At 39.0% G+C, this 27,965-nt stretch overlaps 3 protein-coding genes and 1 long non-coding RNA gene across 5 annotated transcripts in view; 2 read left to right on the top strand and 2 right to left on the bottom strand.

Moving 5' to 3' along the window:
• Positions 1–174: 174 nt before the first annotated feature.
• LOC134648387 (mRNA-capping enzyme) lies at positions 175–14,831 on the top strand. Its single transcript, XM_063502915.1, has 12 exons — positions 175–524; positions 1,787–1,923; positions 2,599–2,766; positions 3,122–3,225; positions 3,580–3,649; positions 4,255–4,500; positions 6,856–6,991; positions 7,711–7,856; positions 9,080–9,245; positions 10,815–10,915; positions 12,961–13,151; positions 14,565–14,831. The coding sequence occupies exons 1-12, from the start codon at positions 339–341 to the stop codon at positions 14,681–14,683; spliced, it is 1,770 nt and encodes a 589-aa protein (XP_063358985.1). The 5' UTR covers positions 175–338; the 3' UTR covers positions 14,684–14,831.
• LOC134648395 (uncharacterized) overlaps positions 9,911–27,965 on the bottom strand; it is a 120,147-nt gene continuing 102,092 nt past the window's right edge. Inside the window, exon 2 of the long non-coding RNA XR_010096881.1 lies at positions 9,911–10,116. This is a non-coding gene — a long non-coding RNA (uncharacterized LOC134648395). The remainder of the gene's footprint in view (positions 10,117–27,965) is intronic.
• On the bottom strand, positions 15,939–18,072 carry LOC134648137 (beta-lactamase-like protein 2 homolog). The gene is made up of 5 exons (XM_063502613.1): positions 17,955–18,072; positions 17,620–17,755; positions 17,205–17,365; positions 16,489–16,814; positions 15,939–16,221 (listed from the first exon to the last, which is right to left on the bottom strand). Exons 1-5 carry the CDS (start codon positions 17,965–17,967, stop codon positions 15,943–15,945), a joined length of 915 nt encoding a protein of 304 aa, XP_063358683.1. The 5' UTR covers positions 17,968–18,072; the 3' UTR covers positions 15,939–15,942.
• On the top strand, positions 24,258–27,409 carry LOC134648512 (NADH dehydrogenase [ubiquinone] flavoprotein 1, mitochondrial-like). 2 transcript variants are annotated; one of them, XM_063503032.1, is made up of 8 exons: positions 24,258–24,368; positions 24,798–25,007; positions 25,137–25,429; positions 25,707–25,937; positions 26,118–26,350; positions 26,542–26,745; positions 27,031–27,098; positions 27,248–27,409. In XM_063503032.1, exons 1-8 carry the CDS (start codon positions 24,320–24,322, stop codon positions 27,385–27,387), a joined length of 1,428 nt encoding a protein of 475 aa, XP_063359102.1. In that variant the 5' UTR covers positions 24,258–24,319; the 3' UTR covers positions 27,388–27,409. The 2 variants fall into 2 exon arrangements, with proteins under 2 accessions (XP_063359102.1, XP_063359103.1); XM_063503033.1 differs by lacking the exon at positions 27,031–27,098.

The raw sequence follows: 27,965 nt of genomic DNA on the forward strand, positions 1-27,965 counted from the left end.
TTACATCTCGAAAATTTATTTAAAGTTTAATTTTTTGATTTATTTACACAATGGTAGAAGTGAACTGGAATTCCGAGTGTTCCGACTACAGCTGGAATAATCCTATAATGACACAAAATGGAGTTTGAAATCATTTTGCTTGCAACCTATGTTAACAACTGTCAATAGTGTCAATCGAAATTGACGGTTCTTGTTCTACGATGCCAATCGCGTATCGTACTCAAGGAAAATCACTGTAAAATAAAAATACATAAAACAATAACACATCCTATTATAAATGTGTGCCAAACTGACTTTGAACTAATTCACCTGTGTGATAAACTATTTATAAAGCCAAAATGTCGTACCGGGATCCCGGGCCTTTGCCGAATAGGTGGTTGAAGTGCCCTCGAAAAGCATCAGGGCTTGTTGCTGGCAAGTTTCTAGCCTTCAAGACTCCTTTAGGACAACAGTTCAATGACAAAGTCCCAGAGGAGAACCGCTTCACTCCTAACATGCTGTTTGTGTACATGAAAAGTTTAAAAGTGAGTCACTAAATGAAAAATAGAATGGACGCGTCAGCTGTTAAAGTTTTTATTTCTGTAAAAGCACTGCTTTCATAGGACTTTCATCTTTTAGTGTTATCCTTGATAAACCGAACTAACACATGCTAGACTGTCTATTTCTCCAGACAGATCTATATACTATGTATTAAAAAAAAAAATTTTTTTTCATCAGTACAAGATTCTTTTGGAATACCAGCATTCTGTCGAATTTCGATTACACATCAAGACCAAGATGAAAAACAATTCTAAAATAGCTTTGGTAAATGGCTAACGTCCAAATTGCTGTAATAATAATAATTATGTGTTGACATTAACATAAATGTAGTAAATTTACTTGTATTTTTATTATATTTGGGATGCATCTCTTGCCAAAGTGTTACCATTAAATGGTTACATGGAGGAAATAAATAATTAGATTATTCTAGAAATTGATATATATGTTGAAGTATCCAACTAACGCCAAATTTACTTGTGACCGTTGTGGGAAGCCGTGCAGGGTCCGCATCGGTTTGTTCAGTCACAAGAAAAGATGCGACTCTCGGAATACACAGCAGCTGTAATAAACATCTGGAAAGGATGTAAAGGCTAATGATGATGATGATGAAGTATCTTACAATAGGCTACATTCCTACTAGTCAAATCAGCTTCTTTTTTAGAACTGTCAAAACGATTGGCTAATATGGAATTTATATGAAAATGAATGTAGTGACGTCGTCACGGTCAACTCACCTACTTTTTATATTTCAATCCGATTTATTAAATACATATTGTGTTTAAAAATAGCTGATGTTTATGTTTTTCTAATAATTATCTGGTGCTTTATTTCGTGCACGGTTTGAAATAATTTATTTTAAGTACAGGAAACATCCCTATTGGCTCGGAGCTATAACTGCTGAATTAAAAACCTGTTTTTTTTCAGTAGCTTAATTATAAAAGAACCATACACTAAGAAGGGATTTTGTTTAATTCCACCCTTATAAAATAAAATAACCTTTTGATTTCTACCTTAGGTGAATGGTACAGTTTTGTCACGTTATTGAATATTTGTCAAAATAGTCAAACTAGTCAAACATATTACATTAAATTAATATTTAGATTAGAGTTGATTGTCATTTTTATTAGAGTTGACATCATGACATGGCCCTATGTCGGGAATTCCACCCTTAAGGGGGTTAAAATACTTGTTTGAAATAGTTGTAAGGGGCAACTTTCCATGTTATTTAGTGTACTATTCATTACAGGTAAAACTTGGGATGTGGGTTGACCTGACTAACACCACAAGGTTCTATGACAAGACAGAGATAGAGAATATGGACTGTAAATATGTAAAGATGTCCTGCCGGGGACACGGAGAGACACCTTCATTAGATCAAACTAGGTAAGTTCTTGTAGTAATATTACTGACGTTGTTGAAATCACATGCTGCATGTGTATAAAATAAAATAAAACATATACCTATTATACCTACAAAAAAGGTCATAGAGTCTGTGCGGAAAGAGAAGAGTCGTAGAATGTATTGGATCCCATACATTTCACGACTCTTTTCGCACAGACTCTAAAAGCAAAAGGATTACGTATAGATGGTCAAGCAGATCTTGTCAGTAGAAAAAGGCGGCAAATTTGAAGAAAGTAGGCACGAAGGGATATCGTCCTGTAGAAAATTTGAATTTCGCGCCTTTTTTTACTGACGATCTGCTTGACCATCTAAATCTATATCTTCACGGCACTTGTCTTTTTAACAAGAAACTCAATAAAGGCTCAAGCGATCACATTCAAAACAGCTTTCATGGAAAGTTATATAACAAAGCTTTATTTTCTCAATTTTTAATATTTTTGTTGGTTCAAAAGTTAGAGGGCCTCTTTATTTTGGACTTTTGAAAAAATTTACTCAATCATAAAACTTTTTTATAAACCTTAATTTTATGTACCAGGTGTTGATTATTTCTAGGTACTTTTCCCAGGAGGACCCAATTAATTATTTCACGTCATAGATATGTATTGCATGAGTGTTAACTAAAACTTTGTTATGTATAAAAGTCGTTAAATTTTTCAGACTGTTTATCCAACTCGTAAGCAAGTTTCTGAGCCAGAATCCACTGGAAGTCATTGGGGTCCACTGCACACACGGTTTTAACAGAACCGGCTTTCTGCTTGTGTCCTATATGGTGGAACAGTTGGACTGCAGTGTTGAGGCAGCTATTATAGAGTTTGCTAAGATGAGGTGTGTATCTTTAAGATCATCTATGAAAGTTTTCCTGACCCTAAACCTGTTAGAAGTAATCTGAGTCAGGCGCGGCTCACTCCGCGATTTCGTCGCGTCGCTACAAGTACCTGAGGCCCACACTAATCTTGGTGTCTAGCCATAGTAGTTGCCGCGCACCGCTACGGGACGGAATGTCCACTGCATGCAACGATTCAACAGAATGGGCTTCCTGCTTTTGTCTTATATGTTGGAGCAGTTTAACTGCAGTGTCAAAACCACTATTATAGTTTGCTTTGCCCCACAACTCAGTTCACGTGACTCCCAGTCCATTATTTTGAGTGTAGTAACCACGAGTTAAACTTTTCCTCAACAGGCCTCCAGGCATTTACAAGCAAGACTACCTACAAGAGTTATACAGACGCTACGACGACGTGGAATACACACCAGCTGCTCCACTGAGGCCCGATTGGTGCGATGGTAAGTTAACCCTATAACTGAGCAGATTTAAAAAATCTACAAAGCCTCATTGCCATTTCTTAGTCCTAAAAGTTCTGCACAGGAAAAAATACAATAGGCTAATAATTTTTGCGAAATTTAGAAGATAGTCACACTAGTCAGTAAATTGGCCCACAGGGGTGAAACGTCCATATATCTGGATTCCCACCGCTTACTCTTAAGGAAAGGAGGAGTACTTCATCCGTGACGTCATTCATACTGGTGATAATTGTTCACTAAGCAAACATTTGCGCACGTGCACATCTACGCACACGTATCCAGTGTGCACAGGCCTTTATTTTAATTGAAAGACGGTTTTTTTTCTCAAACTAACAGAGGAGGAAGGAGGAGACTATGACGACAGTACGCCGAGTAATTCCCAGTCAACCTCTTCGCAAAATGCATCGTAAGTGTTTTTTTTCTACCATCTCCATTGTCCAAATCTCCATTACCAATAGAATCATTTCAATTACCTTTCCTCGCTCAGCGCAGCTCTAGTCGACAATTTTCTATTGGTTCAACACATCATTCTCGCACATCTCTGGTGGAATCGCAGCCTTAGAAGCATATTTTAACTTTTTGTTTGACTTAGGTAAGTCTATATCGGAAAGCCTATACTTCGTTTTTTTTAGCATTAGAAATTTGGTAAACAATCTTGATGTGTCTTTTAATTGAAAAACACATTTTAAAAATAAGTTACGGTAAATATGTAACAATTATGAATCTAATACGATCTTTTATAGTCTTCTGATTTCATAAGTAATAGTCATTGATTTTTAAAAAGTGTTTTTCAATTAAAAAATATGTCAAAATCGCTTACCTTCTTTCAAGTTCTTTCTAATGCTAAAAAAAACGAACTAGGACATGTAACTTTTATAACACCTATATAAACCCTTTTTATGTGCAAATAAATGATTATGATTCAGAAATTCGTTATGCCACATCCATTACATTCCACTCCATTTTTATGGCACACATTTTATTAATGATTAACACTCCACACATTTACAGACCTAAACCCAAGAAAGGTCGCAAAGAGACCACCATGAAGAAAACCACATTCATGCCAGGGGTCCGGGGAGTGGAACCGTTCAACACCCAGCCCCGCTTGCTGGAGATCCAGCAGAAAGCCCAGGAGTTCTGCGAGTGGGGCAAGACCGGGTTCCCGGGGTCACAGCCGGTCTCTATGGACGTGATGAATCTGAGGAAGCTGCATGAGAAGCCGTATCGGGTGTCGTGGAAGGCTGATGGTGTCAGGTAAATAAATGACAGAATAGTTACTAGAAAACCACATTCATGCCAGGGGTCCGCGGAGTGGAACCGTACAACACCCAGCCCCGCTTGCTGGAGATCCAGCAGAAGGCCCAGGAGTTCTGCGAGTGGGGCAAGACCAGGTTCCCGGGGTCACAGCCGGTCTCTATGGACGTGATGAATCTGAGGAAGCTGCATGAGAAGCCGTATCGGGTGTCGTGGAAGGCTGATGGTGTCAGGTAAATAAATGACAGAATAGTTACTAGAAAACCACATTCATGCCAGGGGTCCGCGGAGTGGAACCGTACAACACCCAGCCCCGCTTGCTGGAGATCCAGCAGAAAGCCCAGGAGTTCTGCGAGTGGGGCAAGACCGGGTTCCCGGGGTCACAGCCGGTCTCCATGGACGTGATGAATCTGAGGAAGCTGCATGAGAAGCCGTATAGGGTGTCGTGGAAGGCTGATGGTGTCAGGTAAATACGTGACAGAATAGTTACTAGATAACAATATTCATGCCAGGGGTCCGCGGAGTGGAACCGTTCAACACCCAGCCCCGCTTGCTGGAGATACAGCAGAAGGCCCAGGAGTTCTGCGAGTGGGGCAAGACCGGGTTCCCGGGGTCACAGCCGGTCTCCATGGACGTGATGAATCTGAGGAAGCTGCATGAGAAGCCGTACAGGGTGTCGTGGAAGGCTGATGGTGTCAGGTAAATAAATGACAGAATAGTTACTAGAAAACCACATTCATGCCAGGGGTCCGCGGAGTGGAACCGTACAACACCCAGCCCCGCTTGCTGGAGATCCAGCAGAAGGCCCAGGAGTTCTGCGAGTGGGGCAAGACCAGGTTCCCGGGGTCACAGCCGGTCTCTATGGACGTGATGAATCTGAGGAAGCTGCATGAGAAGCCGTATCGGGTGTCGTGGAAGGCTGATGGTGTCAGGTAAATAAATGACAGAATAGTTACTAGAAAACCACATTCATGCCAGGGGTCCGCGGAGTGGAACCGTACAACACCCAGCCCCGCTTGCTGGAGATCCAGCAGAAAGCCCAGGAGTTCTGCGAGTGGGGCAAGACCGGGTTCCCGGGGTCACAGCCGGTCTCCATGGACGTGATGAATCTGAGGAAGCTGCATGAGAAGCCGTATCGGGTGTCGTGGAAGGCTGATGGTGTCAGGTAAATAAATGACAGAATAGTTACTAGATAACAATATTCATGCCAGGGGTCCGCGGAGTGGAACCGTTCAACACCCAGCCCCGCTTGCTGGAGATACAGCAGAAGGCCCAGGAGTTCTGCGAGTGGGGCAAGACCGGGTTCCCGGGGTCACAGCCGGTCTCCATGGACGTGATGAATCTGAGGAAGCTGCATGAGAAGCCGTACAGGGTGTCGTGGAAGGCTGATGGTGTCAGGTAAATAAATGACAGAATAGTTACTAGATAACAATATTCATGCCAGGTGTCCGGGGAGTGGAACCGTTCAACACCCAGCCCCGCTTGCTGGAGATCCAGCAGAAAGCCCAGGAGTTCTGCAAGTGGGGTAAGACCGGGTTCCCGGGGTCGCAGCCGGTCTCCATGGACGTGATGAATCTGAGGAATTTGCATGAGAAACCGTATCGGGTGTTGTGGAAGGCTGATGGTGTCAGGTAATAGTTATTTACGAATTACGATACAAGTGCGGAAAAGAGGAAATTCGAAACGAGTGGCGAAAAATTAAAACATGACCAAAGGGAGTGTTTTAAATCGGCACGAGTTGCGAATTACCTATTCGCGCGTGCATCGTACAACGTTTTACAGTACATACATACGCACGGAAAGTGCTATTTCCCGTACTAGTTCGGGAAAGTAGCACCATATGTACTGTAAAAATATGACCATAGCACGTTTTAATAGCCACTTCGGGCCGTTGCGCCAGCAGCACTTTTTCATTTCTCATGCTCTGAAAGAGGGTCATTGTTGTTCTAAAAGGTGTGCAGAAAATGACATGTTTCTGCACTAGAGTATTTTACGTTCCAAGTACGATAAGCAATTGAATTTTGGGTTTGAATGGATTTGTTATATACAATTTCCATTCTGATATTTAACTCCCCATTCCATAAGTAATGATACTTTTGCTTAAATTGTTAATTGAAAGGGCCCTAAAGATATACTATAAAAATGTATAGTCAGTCATGTTTTCGTATTTTAACTTTTTAAGTGAAAAGTAGAGTGTATAACTCGGGTGAAAGGCATCATTTCATTCCTTGGTTAACAATCTACCTACTATTACTTGTAAATATTTCGAACCATCATACGAGTAGTTTCCGTTTATGTAAAACTAGAGAGCTCATATTTGGAACCCTTTTTTCTTACGCTGTCCTTTTCTTACAGATACATGATGTTAATTGACGGAGAAGGGGAAGTGTACATGATAGACAGAGACAACTGCGTGTTCAAAGTGTTTGGACTGCGTTTTGTTCATAGGAAAGATCTGAGACAGCATCTGAGAGATACTCTACTAGATGGTGTAAGTATAAATCAAAAATTAATTTAATTGTATTAGATGTCTATAATTTAATTCATGCTTTCAATTCGATTGCTGTAAAGTACTCTTTTCTTGTAACAAAATGCACCATCTTTTTCAGTTGCAAATATTCACTTTATCAAAAATGGTTGTTGAAGGCCCCTATTAGTTTTAAGTAGAAGGGGAGATATCCTACAATTTTTCTTTTCTAGTTTTTATTTTACCACTTTGTGGACATGATTGCTTTATACATCCATGCCAAATTGCAGCTATCTAGCACTAACGATCACGAAACAAAGCCTCGGACAGACAGACAGACGAACTTGGCGAAACTATAAGCCGTAAGGGTTCCTAAATTGACTACGGAACTCTATAAAGGTGGTTCTGAATCTTTTCGAGTTTTGATCATTGACGTATAATATCTAAGGACGGGCTAATGGGGCACTAAACATCGTACTAGTTCAGCGGTGCTACCCACGAATTCCAGCCAATCGTGCAGTCTAACGCGACTAGTTGCGACCAATAGCGCGCGTAATGCGAACTCGTCAACCAATCGCGCGCGTGATGCGAACTCATCTACCAATCGCGTTGTAGCGATTTCACACCGCTGTACTGGCCCCTGTCATGGCCTCATTATTATTATCCGTAAAGCCAGTCCCTAGATATCTATGTCAATGTTTTTGATACATATTTTGTTAAATTTAATTTATATCATGTTTTAGGAAATGGTGATAGACAAAGTAGACGGTAAAGAAATACCCCGGTACCTGTGTTACGACATTATTCGGTTCGAGAACCAGGACATATCCAAAAAGGCTTTCTTCCCATCCCGGATGGACTATATAGAACATGAAATTATTAATCCTAGGTAAGTGAGGGTTTGTATTGTACGAGGGCGTTTTCTAAAAAAAATATCGAAAACCTGATTCTTTCAAATCTAGACATTCTTGGGCTCATTCTACTCAGAATCGACAGCACTCTCCATCTTTCTATTAAAAGAAGATGTCCCAAAATGTCCATTCCATTACATCACGTTTTATTATGAGAAAATTTTTCACTTGTATGGACGTGACGTAGTGTAAAGTACAAATTTCATACAAATTTTTGGGACAAGTTTTTTTATCATCAGGTTGAATATGCTAGTGATTCTGAGTTGAAAAAACCCAAAAACACCAGGATATCTGAGAATCGGGTTTTCAATATTTATTTTAGAAAACGCCCAAGTATCTATTGGATAGGATAGGCCATGAATCTCTAGTATTCTCAGTTTGTATAGCCTGGATATACCAACTTATATTTTCTCATTTATGTTCCAATGCAATTTATAAAACCGAAAACTATATAAAAAGCGTTTCAAATACGAAATGAATCAATAGTTTAACTCTGAAATATAATTAATATAGGTTTATTTCTAAAATCTAAAAAAGAACATGATAAAGTTAGTCAAACCAATTTGTCAGTCAGTAAGAACCAGGAAAACTATACTCATTCTTTTCTTTTGGGTGCTAGTACTAGTGTAAGACAAAGATAGTATGATTCTCTCTATGTTTGAAATGAGACAGTCCTTTGACAAACTATAGATGCAATTTTGTGTCAATAAAATATTATTTAAAAGTTGTTTGAGTATAGTAAGTCCTCTTTAGACCTTACTGGCTGGAGCGATAAAGAGGCAGATATAGCCGCGTTTCGATTTTGCGTTTCCCGGTATTGTATTGTCTGTGAAAACTTGTCAAAAAACAGTTTAAGGCATAGTATGTTTAAGTTACTCTATGGTTTACGATGGGTGCTATACTTCGTTTTTTTTAGCATTAGAAATAAGGTAAACAATCTTGATGTGTCTTTTAATTAAAAAACACATTTTAAAAATAAGTTGCGGCAAATATGTAACAATTATGAATCTAATACGATCATTTATATTCTTCTGCTTTCATAAGTAATAGTTACTGATTTTTTTAAAAAGCGTTTTTCAATTAAAAGACATGTCAAGATCGCTTACCTTCTGTCAAGTTCTTTCTAATGCTAAAAAAACGAACTATAGTGCTGCACTCTGGCGGCAAACCATTGCAGTAATATTCCCCATTAAAATTTCAGGTTAAAAGCAATGGAAAAGAAAATGATACACCGCGAACGCGAGCCGTTCAGCGTACGTTTAAAGCAATTCTACGAAGTTCGGATGGCGCATCAATTGTTGGGGGAGAAGTTTGCCAAGACTCTGTCTCACGAGCCTGACGGACTCATATTCCAACCTTCGAAGGAGGTAAGTCTACTACCGAGACAGGAAATTACCTGATTAGTTATTTGACGTTTAAGAATAACGTTATTTCAGCAAACTCAGCAAAGAGCCTTTTGCACGGGTATCATACATTGACATAGATATCCAGGGACTGGCTTTACGGGCAATAAAAATGAGGCATGACAGGGGCCAGTACAGCGGTGTGAAATCGGTACAACGCGATTGCTTGATGAGTTCGCATCACGCGCGCGATTGGTTGACGAGTTCGCATTACGCGCGCTATTGGTCGCAACTACTCGCGTTAGACTGCACGATTGGCTGGAATTCGTGGGTAACACCGATGAACTAGTACGATTTTTAGTGCCCCATTAGCCTGTCCTTAGATATTATACGTCAATGGTATCAATAGGTGTAACCATAGAGAAATTATAAGTAAAGAAAGAGTGACTCCATGCATCAGTTTTCTTACCATAACGAGAGTTATTTCGTAGTCGACATATAACGTCAAGTAGTGGAACTATCAGGACCGCTACTTGACACCAGATGTCACAAGTTTCATTGCTGACGAAAAAAGTACCTACTAAAACAATTTACAACTAATATTATAAACAGGAGTTGAATAATATTAGCTAATAAAAGCGGCCAAGTGCGAGTCGGACTCGCCCATGAAGGGTTCCGTGTTTAGGAGATTTATGACGTATTAAAAAAAAACTACTTACTAGATCTCGTTCAAACCAATTTTCGGTGGAAGTTTGCATGGTAATGTATATCATATATTTTTTTTAGTTTTATCATTCTCTTATTTTAAAAGTTACAGGGGGGGACACACATTTTACCACTTTGGAAGTGTCTCTCGCGCAAACTATTCAGTTTAGATAAAAATGATATTAGAAACCTCAATATCATTTTTGAAGACCTATCCATAGATACCCCACAAGTATGGGTTTGATGAAAAAAAAATTTTTGAGTTTCAGTTCTAAGTATGGGGAACCCCCAAAATTTATTGTTCTTTTTCTATTTTTGTGTGAAAATCTTAATGCGGTTCACAGAATACATCTACTTACCAAGTTTCAACAGTATAGTTCTTATAGTTTCGGAAAAAAGTGGCTGTGACACGGACGGACAGACAGACAGACAGACAGACATGACGTATCCATAAGGGTTCCGTTTTTGCCATTTGGCTACGGAACCCTAAAAATTGTCGGCCATTAGAGTTTTCGTTCGCCGCGACATCTGTAGTAGCAGCTAGCATCTGTTGACGTTAGATATCGACTACGAATAACTCGCGTTTTGGTAAAAAACAGATGTATGGAGTTACCACTCTTTATTTACTTATATTTCTCTATGGTATAACTTTATTAGGGCTAAGACCGTAAAAATAATCTATCATTGTATCGGAAAGTGAGTTGTGATATTTTAGAAGCAAATCATATTAGTAAATATACTTGGTCAACCAGATCTTGACAGTAGAAAAAGGCGGCAAATTTGAAAAATGTAGGCGCGAAGGGATATCGTCCCGTGGAAAATTTGAATTTCGCGCCTTTTTTCACTGACAAGATTTGGTTGACCAGCTATAGTTGTAATCGTTTGTAGCCCTATGTGCCCGGCCCGTGCGAGGACGTGCTAAAATGGAAGCCGAGCAACATGAACAGTGTCGACTTCAAGCTGAAGATAGTCACGGAAGGTGGCCAAGGGTATGTCCAATTACGTAAAAGTAACAATCTTTTCTCAAAAATGGAAGGCAAAGTCGACGTTGCCGGTTAAAAAATTGGTCGCGAAGTGCGTAGTTTATGGTTAGTCAAAATATTAAAAACATTGCAGTCTCGATTTCGGGACTGCAATGTTGCATACAAATTCCATTATTTAACGAGTTCCAAACTTTTTAAAAGTTAAAATGGCCATATCAAATGAAGGCATAGGTCCAATTAAACAGCCAAACAGATGATCGGCACTTATTATTATAATGTTGGTACCGCGACTATTTAGGTGTCTCAAATAGGTTGGCGTATTTTCAGCAGAAAAATACACTTCTGTTTTTTTAAAGGCGGTAAAGCAAATATTTTCAATGGTTTTACTTTTTTCTGTGATAATTAGACCGTTGCTCCGGTAAATAATTTCTATTTCTTGCACCATTTTTGAGAAAAGTACTATATATGACTCGGCTGGAAGGCTACTTGCTGGCTTCGGATTCAATTAAACGGACTCCCAAGGTCGTCCGTTTAAAACGAATCCTCAGCCAGCAAGTAGCTACTTCCGAACCTCGACAATAATCAATAATGTACTATTGTTATCTGGGCTATAACCGCGAAAATCGAAGTTCGTAATTGCGGGCATTTTTCTCTGTCACTCTAATTACGCCTTCATTGGAGTAAAAGAGAAAGATCCGCGCAATTTGCGAATTTTGGATTTCGCGGTAGCCCCTCTGCCTCTCTCTCGCTCTAATATACAAGTGTTGGTACCTACTTGTCAGCGTAAATTTTCAGTTCCTTCCTTTGAATAGGATTATTACATTTATAAATAAAATAAATAAATAAATATTATAGGACATTCTTACACAGATTGACTAAGTCCCACAGTAAGCTCGAGAAGGCTTGTGTTGTGGGTACTCAGACAACGATATATATAATATACAAATACATAAATACATAGAAAACACCCAAGACTCAGGAACAGATATCTGTGCCCATCACACAAATAAATGCCCTTACCAGGATTCGAACCCAGGACCGCGGCTTAACAGGCAGGGTCACTACCCACTAGGCCAGACCAGTTGTCAAATAACGATGTTATATACTTCCTCAAATGGACGATACCAAAGTAAACCCATTATCCTTTTTACGATGACACCTACTGACACAAAAGACTGTATAAAAACTCGATTCAGTAAAGGAAGAAAATAGATGATACTATATATTTCTTTTTTATTGTGAAACAAGATTGTCTGGAAAAATCTAGCATTTTTTTTTATATCCGAATTGATAATCCTAGCGGTTTTCAGTAGCGTAATACTAAAGAGGAACTCGAAGAAATAATAGAGAATGGCCTTTGAGACCATAGTTTCAAATTTCAAATATAGTTGGTCAAACCAATTTGTCAGTCAGTAAGAACCAGGAAAACTATACTCATCCTTTTCTTTTGGGTGCTAGTAGGTACTAGTGTAAGACAAAGACAGTATGATTCTCTCTATGTTTGAAATGAGACAGTCCTTTGATAAACTATAAATACCTAAATTTTTTTTTTTTAGAAAACAAACAGCCTTTTACAAATAAGTCTTACAAAAATGACTAAAAATAGGCCTAAAGTTTCATACGTTACTAAGTTGACTATTACAATGAAAAGTAAATAGGTTACTTAATTATAAATTATAAATTACCCGTAGGTATAGTTGTGAGTACAACCATAGAGAAATATAGTAAGACAAGAGTGCTCACTCCATACATATTATACTATTAATTTCAGTGTCTACATCTAGCATCGAGTAGCGGAACTATCAGTACTGCTACTTGACAATAGATGTAGCACCGACCGGAAAGTCTTATCTCAACAGCATAAGACTTTCCGGTCGGTGCTACATCTATTGTCAAGTAGCAGTAATGATAGTTCCGCTACTCGATGCTAGATGCTAATAGTTTTTTTGGTACTAAAACTGATGTATGGAGTGAGCACTCTATGTATTTTTTTCTCTATGGTACAACACACAAATAAAGTAAGAAAACACCGTAAATGTATCGTATTTCAGCATTCTACCAAAGAAGATCGGCCAACTACTCGTCGGTCAACTCGAGCCGCCGTTCGCCACAATGAAAGTCACCAAGGACATTAAACATCTCAACAACAAGATAATCGAGTGTACTTACGAAAACAACCGATGGGTGTTCATGAGGGAGCGGACCGACAAGTCCTACCCTAACAGTTATAATACTGCCAAATGTGAGTAATAATAGTACTGTCATAGAGATAAGATAAAGATAAAAGGTAGTTTATTCAAGTAGGCATAATTACAATGCGCTTATGAACGTCAAATAAAGCTAGGTAGACCGGCTCCAACCCTACACCTCGGCCCGAGAAGATTTAAATCCCCCCTCAATTGAAGGAGGGTATCCCAATATGGAACCGGCAACAAACTCGGCGGGACACATCTTTTCAAAAATAATTACATCAGAGAAAAAAATACATAGAGTGCTCACTCCATACATCAGTTTTAGTACCAAAAAGACTATTAGCATCTAGCATCGAGTAGCGGAACTATCAGTACTGCTACTTGACAATAGATGTAGCACCGACCGGAAAGTTTTATGCTGTTGAGATAAGACTTTCCGGTCGGTGCTAAATCTATTGTCAAGTAGCAGTACTGATAGTTCCGCTACTCGATGCTAGATGTAGACACTGAAATTAATAGTCTGAACTGATGTATGGACTGAGCACTCTTGTCTTATTATATTTCTCTATGGTACTGTGAAGATCGCCTAATAGGCAACATTTAGGCCTCATTCTAACGAGCGCTTTTTCAACGCGCGTTAAAAAAGCGTTTGAATGACTCAAATGGAAACATGTGTTTATTCACACGATGGCGGTAGCGCTTTTCATCAAGCATTGTTGGCTTTTCAACTTTAAGCCTTGGTCTTTAAATCGAATTTAGCGTACGGGCAGATTCAAACGCTTTTTTAACGCACGTTGAAAAAGCGCTAGTGCGAACTGCGAATGGGGCCTTAAACACTTTAAACTCGCGTTTTTAACACATATTTAATTACCTACACAAACTGGTCTACCGCGATATAGGTAGTTCCATTGTTAGGGTTCCGTACCCAAAGGGTAAAAACGGGACCCTATTACTAAGACTCCGCTGTCCGTTCGTCCGTCCGTCTGTCACCAGGCTGTATCTCACGAACCGTGATAGCTAGACAGTTGAAATTTTCACAGATGATGTATTTCTGTTGCCGCTATAACAACAAATACTAAAAACAGAATAAAATAAAGATTTAAGTGGGGCTCCCATACAACAAACGTGATTTTTGACCGAAGTTAAGCAACGTCGGGCGGGGTCAGTACTTGGATGGGTGACCGTTTTTTTGCTTGGTTTGCTCTATTTTTTGTTGATGGTGCGGAACCCTCCGTGCGCGAGTCCGACTCGCACTTGGCCGGTTTTTTTTTACCTTAAATTCCGACATTTCAGCTGACAATTCAGCTCAAGCTTGTGCGCGTTGTAATATACAGATTCTTATGAGAAACGGCACACTGCTTGCGTGACGTGTGCGTACGCGGCTCAAACATTTTGGTGCACGTGCACGCAGTCGGTGTGCCCTGGCCTTAACCCCGATATTAAATCCATCTTATACATTTCAGCCGTATGTGAAAGTATACGAGACCCCGTGACCAAGGAGCGGCTGCTAGACTTCATAGACAACCATCGGTTTATAGACGACTCGGATCTCATGCCCATGCCGAAAATGGTGCGCCGATAGTATCAGGCCAAAACGGAGCTTGTCGCGTCGACATAGAGTACATTTTCGCATAACGGACCGGACGTTTTAGATAATTTAATATTGAACAGCTATAAAGTATGTTGAAATTTCAGAAAGTGAGCCAACCTAAAGATACAAGATGGTAAAAGTTAAAGACACTTTCAATATGGACACACGTATACTTCGTTTTAACCCGACTACGGCAACGCAAAAGGAGGGTTATGATTTTGACCGGTATCAAATGTATTTTGCATTAGAAAGAACTTCGCAGTAGTAAGCTTCAGGTTCCAAATCGGGCACTTTTTGTGGTATTTTTTTATGTAAATTATAAGTATTGACCACATTATATTAGATAATTCCATTATTATTTCAAATGAAAGAGTCTGATAAAAACTGCACGCTTACTTCTACGGAGTTCTTTCTAATGCCATAAAACGAAGTTTTATAACTGAATCGTAGACAGTGGAAGTGCCCCTAACTTTTTTGTATTTCTAAGGCTCACTTGCACCATCCCACTAACCCGAGGTTAAGCGGTTAAACCGTTAACTCAGTGTCAAATTGTACTGGTAACCATGGTAACTCCAGGTTTAACCGGTTAACCCCGGGTAAGTGGAATGGTGCAAGTGGCGCTAAGGAAGCCACTTTTCCAATGGGGGTATTTTACCTTACTGAGTCAACTGATATTACTCTTTGTCCTTTGTACACTTACTTGTAAATTACTATGGATGAAGTCTTGAGTGTCTTGACTCACAGTGACCAGTGGGGGTAGTGGGTGATCAAATTAGGAATTTTATTCCTATTTGTTCAAAACTAGCACAATTGTAATTGATAGCTGAATTTATTTTTACAGTCTCAAAAGTTCCGTTTCCGTTTTTATTTACTTAAGATTTAAATCAGGTTTCTTCAGTATTTCTTAAGGTGTAGAGTGTAATGAAAACCAGCATTATCAGTTACCTGTTGCATTTAAAAGGGAAACTGACTTAATTATTTATTTTATATATATATGATGATATATTGGGAATACTCATTAGGACAAGTTCTAAACCCGTGCATGTAGATATCAATAGCTCTTATGCGCCTTAATAAATATTGAAGATTAAGTTATTTTTAAGTCAATCTGTTTTGTTTGTAAGAATGTATTCATTTACCTTAATAAAATTGTTTTTAATATTGCTTTATATTTTATTTACATCGACAAATAATGACTAGTAATAACAAATTTATATACGTAAATCTCTTAACACATAAAATACCCATTTTTATAAATTACATGTACAGTCTTGCGTATTGTACTGCCATCGGCTCTCCCCATCGATTTCTACACATTTAGTTTTATTTTCTTTTGTAAGTTTAGTTAAGTGGTGGTTCACATTGTAAGCAGCGGCAGGCCACAAATGTTCTGGAGTCTCTGTGTATATAATTTTTACAAGATCCATTTCTGTGAGTTGTTTCTCTGGATTGGCCTTCAATGCGTCCAAAATTTGATTCTCCCGGTGGTTTCTGTGTGATATGTAGTATTCTATTTTTTGGATTGGGTCCTGTAATATAATTTAAGAAATAAATATGAATAGTTTAAAATTAAATGTTCTCAGGACCCTGTCCTTTTTTTACCACCGATTTATTTTATTTGAATATAAAAAAGTTACTTTTAATTTTAACAGCTACTTCTTACGTAATCTAAGCATAAAAGCTTAGAAAATCAGAACACAACAAAGAAGTAAAGACTAAATAAGAAGGAAAAAGTCTCTCATATGGTGGTGAATGAATAGCACAGTCAGAACTCAGTATATTACTCAAAAACATACCTCAACAACATTTCCATGCCCCGGATAAATAACACTAGGCCTCAAATCCAGTATCTTATTCAAGCTCTGCATGTAAGTATACAAATCCTCGAACACCGCAGTGCCTTCACCGAGAATACAATCCCCAGAAAACAGCACATTCTCCTCAAGCAAGGTTGCTATAACATGGTCCGTTGTGTGGCCGGGTGTGTGGTGTATTTTGACTGTGGCACCTTCTACGGTTAGTTCTTGGCCATCTGAGAGCCATTGGAGGTGTATTGAGGGGGGTAGTTCCTTGTCCGGTGCATCTTCTGGAGATCTTTTGTGCTTCCATATCTTGGCATGATCTGAAACGGTTACAAATATGTAATGGCATAGAAACATGATTTACCAGAAATTGAAGTTTCCTAAGTATCTACCAGTAATTATTTTATTTGAGTTTTTAAATTATTATAGCTTGATTAAATTAATACATGAATTCAAGTCTGTAGGACTTTCCTATGTTGCGAAATGTTCCCCAGATAAACTTTCGTGAAAATTTTCGTAACATTCTCCAGACTTAGAAACAATGGAATAGGAAATTAATCCGTATCCATGCAAAGATAGCGCCCTGCTACTTACGTTTTCGTAAAGTATGAAGATCTTTATGGAATTTACACTATATGCTGCTCAACTATTTATAAAGAGCAATCTGGTGTGGCCAAAAGACAAAAGTGTCTAAAAATATAAATATTTACTTGCAATAGTTCCATATAAGTTCTCCACTCCCCCAATGTGGTCATGGTGCCAGTGAGTGACCACTATGTGCTCTATGTTCACCTTATTAGACTTCAGGACATTGGCTAGATTTCTCTGGTATTCTTCTACATCTTTATCTCCTGTATCTAGCAAGATACGGCTGAAAAAAGATAGTTAATACGATAAAAACTACATTATTGGTCATAGACTAACCATTCTGAATAATAAATCATGAATGAAAGCAAAGATAATATGTTTGTCTTAGTGTAGGATTGAATTAATGCATTTTCTCTGAAAATCTAACTTAGCCAGTTAAAACTTAAAACAGTTTTGAGAATATGATTGAAAACAGTTGTAGCATTAACTTTAATACACATGGATCAAAGGTCATGATAAAACACAATAAGATCTTACTTGCTTCCGGTACCAATGAGGTAAGTATTTGTGCCCTGAAGCGTCATATGGCCTGGATTACAACCAAGGACCCTAATCACCCGATTAGAAAGAGTAGTGACCGGTGGTATTGAAGCCATGGCTGCAACAACTTTGTCTAAAAGTAAAAAAAAATCATTTAAAGAATGTCTATTGCACAATAGGACAAACAGTCGGAATGAGTGATAATGATTTTAATATAGATAATAGGAACCTGAATTAGTGTTATACTGATAATGTTTCGGCAGATAATAATACAACAGTAAAAATATAAAGTGATAAGATGCTACTGATGCCATAATATTGAAGAAACGTACTAAAGAACACCATTTCAACCTTATATTTGTAAATTAGTTGCGCTTGTCTACACAAGTGTTGCAATGTATTTAAATAATATCAGGAAAATTTACGCACAAATGTAAACAACTCGAAATCACCCCGAATCCTCAAAAAGTAAAATTTTCAAAACACTTCCCTTTCTTTCCCGTCAAAGTCATTGTCATTTCTTTGTGTCATGTGTCACTTTTTTCCAGGGAATTCAGGGCAACGTTTATGTTGCTGTTAAAAACGCTCAAATTTATATATTCTGGCCAAATGATCAGCTTCCATATTAAAAGACAGTGTAAGCCATAACACACTACCGCACCGTTCAAGGTCACGGTGCGCCGCACCCATAAGTGAGGGGAAAGAGATGTCTGTTTCTCGCTCTCACTTATGGGAGCGCCGCACCAAGGTCATAGTGCGATACGGTAGTGTGTTATGGCTTTAAGAGTGTACACTGGTCTTGGAGGATACAACTAAACGGAGTAGCCATTAACAGGCTTTCCCCTCTGTCGAAAATAGGCGGCCAACGGTCAGAATACACAATGTATGGACTGAATTTTATCTGACATGGCTATTTTTACGTTACGCGTACATTTGACGTTCCCCTCCCCCGCAAAAATCTGCAGACTGTTTTGTACTTGGAGGATGCAACTAAACGGAGTAGCCATTGACAGGCTTTCCCCTCTGTCGAAAATAGGCGGCCAACGGTCATACACAATGTATGGACTGACGTTTATCTGACATGGCTATTTTTACGTTACGCATACATTTGACGTTCCCCTCCCCCGCAAAAATCGGCAGACTGTTTTGTACAGAAAATTACAGACATGGCGTCTCCGTTTGATTATATCCTCCAAGGTTTTGTACAGAAAATTACAGACAATACAAAGTCTAATTCGTCGTATAGCCTCAAAGTTAAAAGGATGGTTCAGGGACAGGAGATTAAACTACCGACCGATTCTGATGATGATTCCTACTACGAGTATAACAAAAGCGAAGATGATGAAAATTTGATGGATGTGGGCAGACAAACTACGAAAAGACATAGAGAAGAAGAAAAGGAAAGTGAGGATGGAATGAGAGAGTGGAATACAGTGGAAACGAAAAGGAAAAAGGAGAGAAACACCCCAGTACCTCCAGATGACATCGACAAAGTTTACCTTCAAGTGTATATCTCGAATAAAGAACAACTTCCGAAACAGTTTGCCATGGCTCGTTTTTTAAAAGAAAACAACATAAAAGGTATCTGTGCTATAAAATATTTAAACCCTTTTAAAGTTCGGCTGGAGTTTAGTGACAAGGAAAATATGGACAAAATTTTTCAATGTGAAAACATTATTAAACAAGGTTGGGTTTTACACAAGCCAATGGAGACTGGACTGAGTTATGGCATCATAAGAAATGTTGATATTGATCTTGCCGAGGAAGATATTCTAAAGTTAGTGAATTGCTCTGAGAAAGTAATTGCAGCCAAAAGATTAAACCGCCGTGATAAAGCCGATGGTCATTGGTGCCCTAGTGAGGTGGCACGGCTATCTTTCAAGTGCTCGAAACTGCCACCTTACGTCTTCGTTGATGACTTACGATTAAAAGTAGAACCCTACGTTCACCCTGTCACACAATGTTTCAAATGTTGGAAAATTGGTCATAGCATTAGAAATTGTACTTCAAAAATATTTATGTGCCCTAAATGTGGAGGCGATCACCCTAACTGTGTAACTACTACCTTTGAATGCGTTAACTGTCGTGGTAACCATATTTCGATGGCGAAGATCTGCCCTGTATTCCAGAAAGAAAGGAAACTAAGGGAGTTGATGTCAGAATTCAACTGTACTTACAGAAAGGCACTGACCCTTTACGCGTCCCCTATACCAAGACCACTACAGGAAGAAAAACCGTGCATGAATTCTCACTCATTCCCTCCATTAAAGATTAGCCCTCCACCAATCTCTGATAAATCGCCATGTGTTGCATCGTACAGTAATGTTCTTTCAGAAAGAAGAGCTAATCCAATTCTGAATCACAAAGTTCAAGACCCAATACCTGGTACTTCCAAGCTTGGATCGTCGGAACAAAAAATTAAAACTCAAACCAAAAACGAGAAAAGGAAGAAACCCGCTGTTGACTCACCGAAGATAGAACGGAATACAGGAATTAACGCTCAAAGTGACACGGACAATGGATCACACGAGAACGAGAACAATCGGAAAACGACTTTTAATGAGCTGTTAAGACGGGTAAAGGAGGTGATTTTTCTAAATAGTATAAGTATCCAAGACAAAATTCAAGGCGTAATTAAATTGTGTGTGGAATGGATGGTGATTCTGGCGGCAGGATTCTTTTCAGACTCAAGTATAGTTAAAGGTTTTTTGCAGTTTGTTAATTATGGCTAGCTCTAGTAAATCCATTAGTTTAAATATTATTCAATGGAATGCCCAGAGTCTGTTAGGCAAGCTTAAATCGTTTCAAGAATTGTTAAGATTACAAAAAGTTCATATTGCTGTGGTAAGCGAAACATGGTTGTCAAAAGATTATAGCGTTAGAGTTAATGGTTATCAGGTTTACAGAAAGGATAGACTTGATGGTTACGGGGGTGTAATGATTCTCGTACATAACTCTATTCAATCTCTAATATCCAATGTTGTCATTAGTAACACAGGTATTGAATTTCTGAAGGTTAAGCTTTTAGGATGCCGAGTTATTGAAAACATTGTTGCAATTTATTGTCCTAGTAAAATAAATACAAGTCAAACGGATTGGGACGAAGTCTTAGGTCATTGTGAGCCGAAAACCTTAGTCCTTGGCGACTTTAATGGGCATCACTCTAGTTGGTCGTGTAAGACGGATCCAAGAGGTAATCAAATTTATAATTCTATTTTGGACAGTGACTTGTTAACACTCAACAACGGAGACACCACTTGGATGAGGCTTTCTGACGGCGTATTACAAAAATCCTCTCCCGATATTAGTATGGCCAGCACAGATATAGCTCTAGACCTTAATTGGTCAATAGTTAATGAAACATTAGGTAGTGATCACTTTTTTATAAAACTTTCAACTAAATATCAATGCAATTTCAGCATCCCTGTTAAAAAAAGAAATTTCAAAAAGGCTAATTGGCAAAAATATACAGAAGATTTACAAGATCATTTTGAAAATTTTACATTCTGTAGCGACCATCAAGAAAATTATAATCAATTTATTCACCTCATTAATCAAGTAGCAGATATATATGTCCCTTATCATACATTTAATAATAATATAAAGTCAGCTTTTAAGCCTAAACCCTATTGGAACCAAAAGCTATCGGAAGCTATAGCCAAACGCAGGTTGGCGTTAACCATGTTTCGTAGGAATCCTACTCCAGGAAACCTAGATATTTTACAGGACCAAACTTCTAAGGCCCATAATGATCTGTGTGGAGCTATACGAAAGAGTTGGCAAGATCTATGCTCTTCAGTCGATGCAAGTACTACTTCGAGTGAGATGTGGAGGAAAATGGCCTGGATGAAGGGCTACAGAACCCCTAGACAGTACATTAATCCAGTACTAGCTGAAGAACTACTATGTTCGCTGTCTCCAGATTACGCTGTCCCACCTTCGCCCTTGCTTTTGGATCATGAGTCTCCCATTGACATTGATATCTCTATTCAGGAGTTAAATAAGTGTATTAAACTTAAGGATACCTCCCCTGGGTGCGATGACATTTCATACTCGATGATTAGACATCTTCCAGAAAATGGCAAAAAGATACTGTTGCGTCTATACAATAACTTTTTCGTAAACGGATTTGTCCCTAGTCAGTGGAAAGATATTGGTATTATCCCTATCCCAAAACCGGGCAGAGATCCAAGCCAAGTATCATCATTACGACCTATTTCTTTAATGTCGTGTGTATGCAAAATCTTCCACGCAATTATCAACCATAGAATCGAGTGGCTTCTAGAACGTAATAAGGTGTTCTCTGAAAATACTTTGGGGTTTAGGAAATGTAAATCATGTTTAGATAATTTGAGCATCCTGGTTACTAGGATTCAAATTGGCTTCTCAAAAGGTTTATCAACTTTAGGCTGCTTTTTAGATATTGACAGTGCTTACAATAATATTGATAATACTGTGCTAATCTCTACCCTGGACTCACTAAAAGTAGGACGTAGAGTTTGCAACTACCTTTGGAATTTTTTGAAGCATAGAGTCCTCAAAATTCAATTAGATGATCTAGTTATAGAAAGATCGACTGGTCGCGGTTTAGCCCAGGGGGACCCGCTATCCCCGTTACTTTTTAACATAGCCACTATGAAGATCTGTAAAACCCTTGAGAAGGAGATATTCATTTCTCAATATGCTGATGATTACGTTTTATATTGCCATTGTAAAAACCCTGCTGAGGGAGAAGTAAAAATCCAGCAGGCTTTAGATAAAATACATACCTTATTTTTAGACATAGGTCTAGAGATTTCTCAGAGTAAAAGTAAAATTTGTCTGTTTAAAAGGGGATTTAAAAAAGATAACATTTCTATTAAAATTAACAACAAAGCACTTGAAGTTGTGGATACCGTTAAATACTTGGGCCTTTGGCTTGACCGAGGCCTGCGATGGGGGAAACACATAAATGAAATCAAAATTAAAGTTACTAAATTTATAAATATATTTAAAGTTTTGGCGGGAGCGGGGTGGGGAGTGCACCAAGTCCACTTAAGACGACTGTACATTGCAATGATAAGAAGTAGGCTCGATTATGCTAGTTTTTTATACGGGAATAGCGCTAAAACTAATTTAGCTAGGTTAGACACACTTCAAAACACTTGCTTACGAATAATTGGAGGGTTTATAAAAAGTACACCTATCCATGTCATGGAATCAGAACTGACCGTACCTCCGTTAGCAATTCGGAGACAGTATCTTGCAGGGAAAATGTTGTTAAAATCTAAATCTCAAAGTACAAATTCCCTACCTGGTCTTCTGTCGGATTTAAAAAACTCTTTTGATAACCTTTACTGGCGTAACAAAACAAAACCGTTAATTGGACTTGTATTTAATGAGTTTAAGGACACCCCGGTATACTGTAGTAACCAGCTAGAAATGTTTTCACTCGATACCTGGGTTACTAATATAGATTTAAGTACTCATCTAGTATTAAATGTTGAGAAAATCGATAAAGCTAAACGTAAGTACGACGGATCTCAGTTACGAAGTATATGCAATTCAATGCTTACAGACACCTATCATGACTATTATAAGATATTTACAGATGGATCTAAAACAGATATTGGTAGTGGGGCAGCATTCCTAGATTGGCAAACCGGTGAAGTAATTAAACTACACATTATGGACAATATTTCGATAATGGCTATTGAAATGATTGCAATTGCAGAGTCACTTTCATATATTGACAGCATCAATAGTCACAATATGTTTGTAATTTTAACGGATTCTAAATGCACACTTCAACATTTGAACCGTTGTACTTACGTCTTTAGGGGCATTCCAGTGGCTTACACTATAATTCGTCTAGTACTTAAACTATGCGCTGCCAAAAAGAAAGTTATTTTTCAGTGGACCCCGTCCCACTGTGGTGTTGTGGGGAACGAGGTGGTGGATCGGTTGGCTAGGGAAGCAGCCGAAATGGGTGTTAAATGCCATAATACCCCTTGGTTCTCCGATGTTCTGTACAAGGTCAAAAATATGTGCTTTGACATGTGGTCTGAATATTTTGATGAAAGATCTCGCACAAAGGGTATATGGTATAAAACGATCCAACCCACACTTCCTCGTGCTCCATGGTTCTCTTTCTGTAGGATGAACAGGCAAGATTTAATTGTTGCTCTTAGATTGCGATCTGGCCACATTCCTTTAAATAGTTTCGCGTTTATGATGCGTAAAGTTGACTCGCCTAAATGTAACTTATGCGGAGTAGTTGAAGATGTGTTTCATATTTTAATGGAATGTCGCCGAGGTGCTGCACAGCGTCGTTTGCTCAATGTCAGGTGCTATGACCTCGGCAGAGTCAATAGCATCCTGGCATGTCCAGCCTCCGAAGAGGCTGGGCTTCTTTATAATATGGTCAAGGCCATCTTACAAATTAGAAATAGTGAAAGTTAGATTGTTGTAGTTTTTTTTAGAGAGCCACTATGAGGGTGGCATTTGTAAAAACCCTCTATAAATAAATAAAGATTAAAAAAAAAAAAGACATGGCGTCTCCGTTTGATTATATCCTCCAAGACACTGGTATCTTCTATATATCTAGTAGTTTGTGGTACACTGAAATTGCACTGAAACATAGACAAATAATTGACAGTCATTTGACAGTGCTGTTAATTTTTGAACTATCGCTGTTTTGGTTAGATTATTGTTTATCATGGCTAGAACGCTAGCAAGAATAATTAAGACTACAAAAGCATCATTAGGTAAGTAAGTAAGAATTATAATTAGCCACCTTGCATAACTGTTTATCATGGTATGGTATGGTATTGTATCCCGCCCGGCGTCGCACGAGTTACACGAAACCTTAAAAAATTCAATTATACACCTAAACCTTCCTCATAAATCACTGTATTGATAGGTGAAAACGGCATGAAAATCAGTTCAGTAGTTTTTGAGTTTATCGCAAACATACATAGGTACATAACATACAAACAGATGGACTCGGCGGGGGACTTTGTTTTATAAGGCGTAGTGATTATACTCACTCATCCCTTTCGTTTAGGTACTTTAGGTGCTAGTTAGTACTAGCGTAAGACAAAGACAGTATGATTCTCTTTGTCTCTGTTTGAAATGAGACAGCCCTGGGTCAAATACTATGCTATGACTGACCTCATGGACTTCATATATTTCAGGTGTTCCTAGCCCGATCGCGATCGTCAATCATTTATCAGTACGATTCCAGCAGACGACGGGGAAAACACAGGGTGGACCGCTTTCTGACAGTGACAGAATTTATACGAATTTGTATGGCAGGCACGACTGGCGACTTGCAGGTGCCTTAAGTCGGGGTGATTGGTACTTGACTAAAGAGATCATCTGTAAAGGCTCTGACTGGATTATCAGTTAGTATTTTAAAATATCTCATTTCCCAGCTCAATACATACATTCCGCACGTCCCACATACTTAAGCAGGTTTCAATATTTCACACAATGAGACCTGCTTATGAGCATCGAAATTCTTAATTCCCTAGATGAAATGAAGACTTCAGGCCTTCGAGGTCGTGGTGGTGCGGGTTTTCCCACTGGCATGAAGTGGTCCTTCATGAACAAGCCATCTGATGGTCGTCCCAAATACCTCGTAATCAATGCCGATGAGGGTGAGCCTGGCACGTGCAAAGACAGAGAGATCATGCGCCATGACCCCCATAAGCTCATTGAAGGGGCTTTGCTCGCTGGTGCTGCTATAGGCGCTCATGCTGCCTATATTTATATAAGAGGAGAGTTTTACAATGAAGCTAACATTCTTCAGATGGCGATTGCTGAGGTAAGCCTCAGCTCAAAACGACAGAAAAATATCCTTCGCTGCTGTAGTAAATACTGCTTGTCATTATTATTTGCCTGTACTGTAACACACACTCTGACACAACCCTCATTTGACAATTAGAAAATAGAGCAAATGAGAGGTAGTTCCCAAGCTGTGAACAGCTGAATCTGTGAACGGATGAATCCCGAACTACGAACAGTTAAACATACACACGAACAATTATTATGAGCGCTAGTCTCCATTCCGGTCAATTTTATCCCACAAACACTTCTTGTAGGCCTACCAAGCGGGTCTCATTGGTAAGAACGCCTGCAACTCTGGTTTTGACTACGACGTATTTGTGCACCGCGGCGCTGGTGCATATGTCTGCGGCGAGGAGACTGCTCTCATCGAGTCCATAGAGGGCAAGCAGGGTAAACCAAGGCTGAAGCCACCCTTCCCAGCAGACGTTGGTCTTTTTGGGTGCCCTACTACCGTGAACAATGTGGAAACTATTTCTTCGTCACCAGTAAGTTGAAAGTCTTCCTATTTTTAGTATAACTCTAAACTTCATTTGGTAACTACTTGTTGACAATTCATAGATCTTCTCTTTTGTTCTTCTTTCGTTTTGTCATCATAACCACCTTTCTTAAATATCATTCGTTCCGTCTATTTGATTGATTGTCATAGCATTAATGAATCTCCTCAGACGATCCTCCGACGCGGTGGGGCCTGGTATGCGTCATTCGGTCGACCACGTAACCATGGCACCAAGCTATTTAACATCTCAGGACACGTGTGCACGCCATGCACCGTCGAGGAGGAGATGAGCATCCCGCTCAGAGACTTGATCGAAATACACGCCGGCGGTGTTTTGGGGGGATGGGATAACCTGTTGGCGGTTATTCCTGGAGGATCATCTTGTCCGCTTTTACCTAAACAGTAAGATCTTAAAAAAGAGCAAATTTACTCGAAGTCCATTAATACCAGCACAGAGGTGTTCTAACTTTGAATGCTGAAACTTGATCTCCATTCTGGGAGGGTGGGACTATCTCCAAATGAATATGTAACACTTTAAATTACAGATTGGGTTGATTCAGGAACAGAATAATGATTTGGTTTTTTTCTTGCAGCATATGTGAAACAGTACTTATGGACTATGACGCCTTAATGGCGGTGAATTCCTCTTTCGGCACAGCAGCGATGATAGTTATGAACCAGCAGACCGACATAGTGAAAGCCATTGATCGGCTGCTCACGTTCTATGCGCATGAGTCTTGTGGCCAGTGCACGCCTTGCCGCGAAGGTGTAGGCTGGATGAAGAAAATTATCCAAAGGTAACGCCAAAGGTCTATATTATGCACACAAGACTAAAAGTAGTGGTAGGGCAGAGTTAATGATTCTTTATTAAGCAGAGGAATGCCCAGTACACTGTACACTGTTTTATCGACACCTAGAACATGATACTAGTGCAAGTGGAAGTCAACCAACTATGTTGAAGTAGTTACGCTTTTCGCTACATTCGAAATGTCGTTGTAAATAGAAATATACTTATATGCATTTCAGCCATGTTTAATTGTAGATATATTATGTATAATTATCTATATTATATGTTTTCTTAGACTTGTCTGCGGGAATGCTGCCTTGAAAGAAATCGACATGCTGTGGGAAATGTCTAAGCAAATTGAAGGTGAATTTCACAAAAATCCTAAGAGAGATGTACAATATCTAAAAATTACTAGCTCACGAAGAAAAGAAACAAGGACTTAACTTAATGGATTCGTTTTATATCATCAGTAGTTCTAGTATCTAGTATAAATTATTTTTTTCTTCTTATAGGTCACACGATCTGTGCACTAGCTGATGGAGCTGCCTGGCCGATCCAGGGCCTCATCCGCCACTTCAGACCTGAACTGGAGCGCCGTATTCATGAGTATGCCTGCTGCTTCGGCCCAAGCAAAGCTGAGCGCTGTTTCTAATAATGTCTATAAAAATCATCAACTTTATGAGTACCCGAAAAGAATTTCGTGGCTAGTTGCGGCATCTTCAAATATTGATATTGAAAGAATGGTGCGTAGTGTTTGAAAAAAAATTGCACCGATTTGTTGATGTGCAATATATTACAAATGTTAAGGCTACAAAAGTAAAACTGGTGCTAACAAATAGCAATCTCTTCTAAATGGAATAAAATTATTAAAAATTTCAATGTTTTATTGTCTCATTATTTCCACTCAACAGTCTTCAAACTTTGAAAGTAGTACACTCACCACACGGGATTGTTACGCCATGTAGGGTCCTAACTAAATTAGTTGTTCCATTTACGTTATGGTGTGTCCAATTTAGCTAGAACCCTAAATGGCGTAACAATCCCGTGTGGTGACTGTACCTACCTATGTCTTTTCCATTTCACACATATTCCCTTGTGATCTGCGGCCTTAAGGGCTCATTTTGACGATGCGAGTTTCATTACATTGCGGGTTTTGATTGGTTGGTTGAATTGGACGTAACCAACATATAAAATCGCATGCGAGTTCGCGCGTAGTCTAAATCAGCCGGC

Source organism: Cydia amplana, chromosome 5 (genome assembly GCF_948474715.1).
Source record: "Cydia amplana chromosome 5, ilCydAmpl1.1, whole genome shotgun sequence".
Lineage (NCBI taxonomy): Eukaryota > Metazoa > Arthropoda > Insecta > Lepidoptera > Tortricidae > Cydia > Cydia amplana.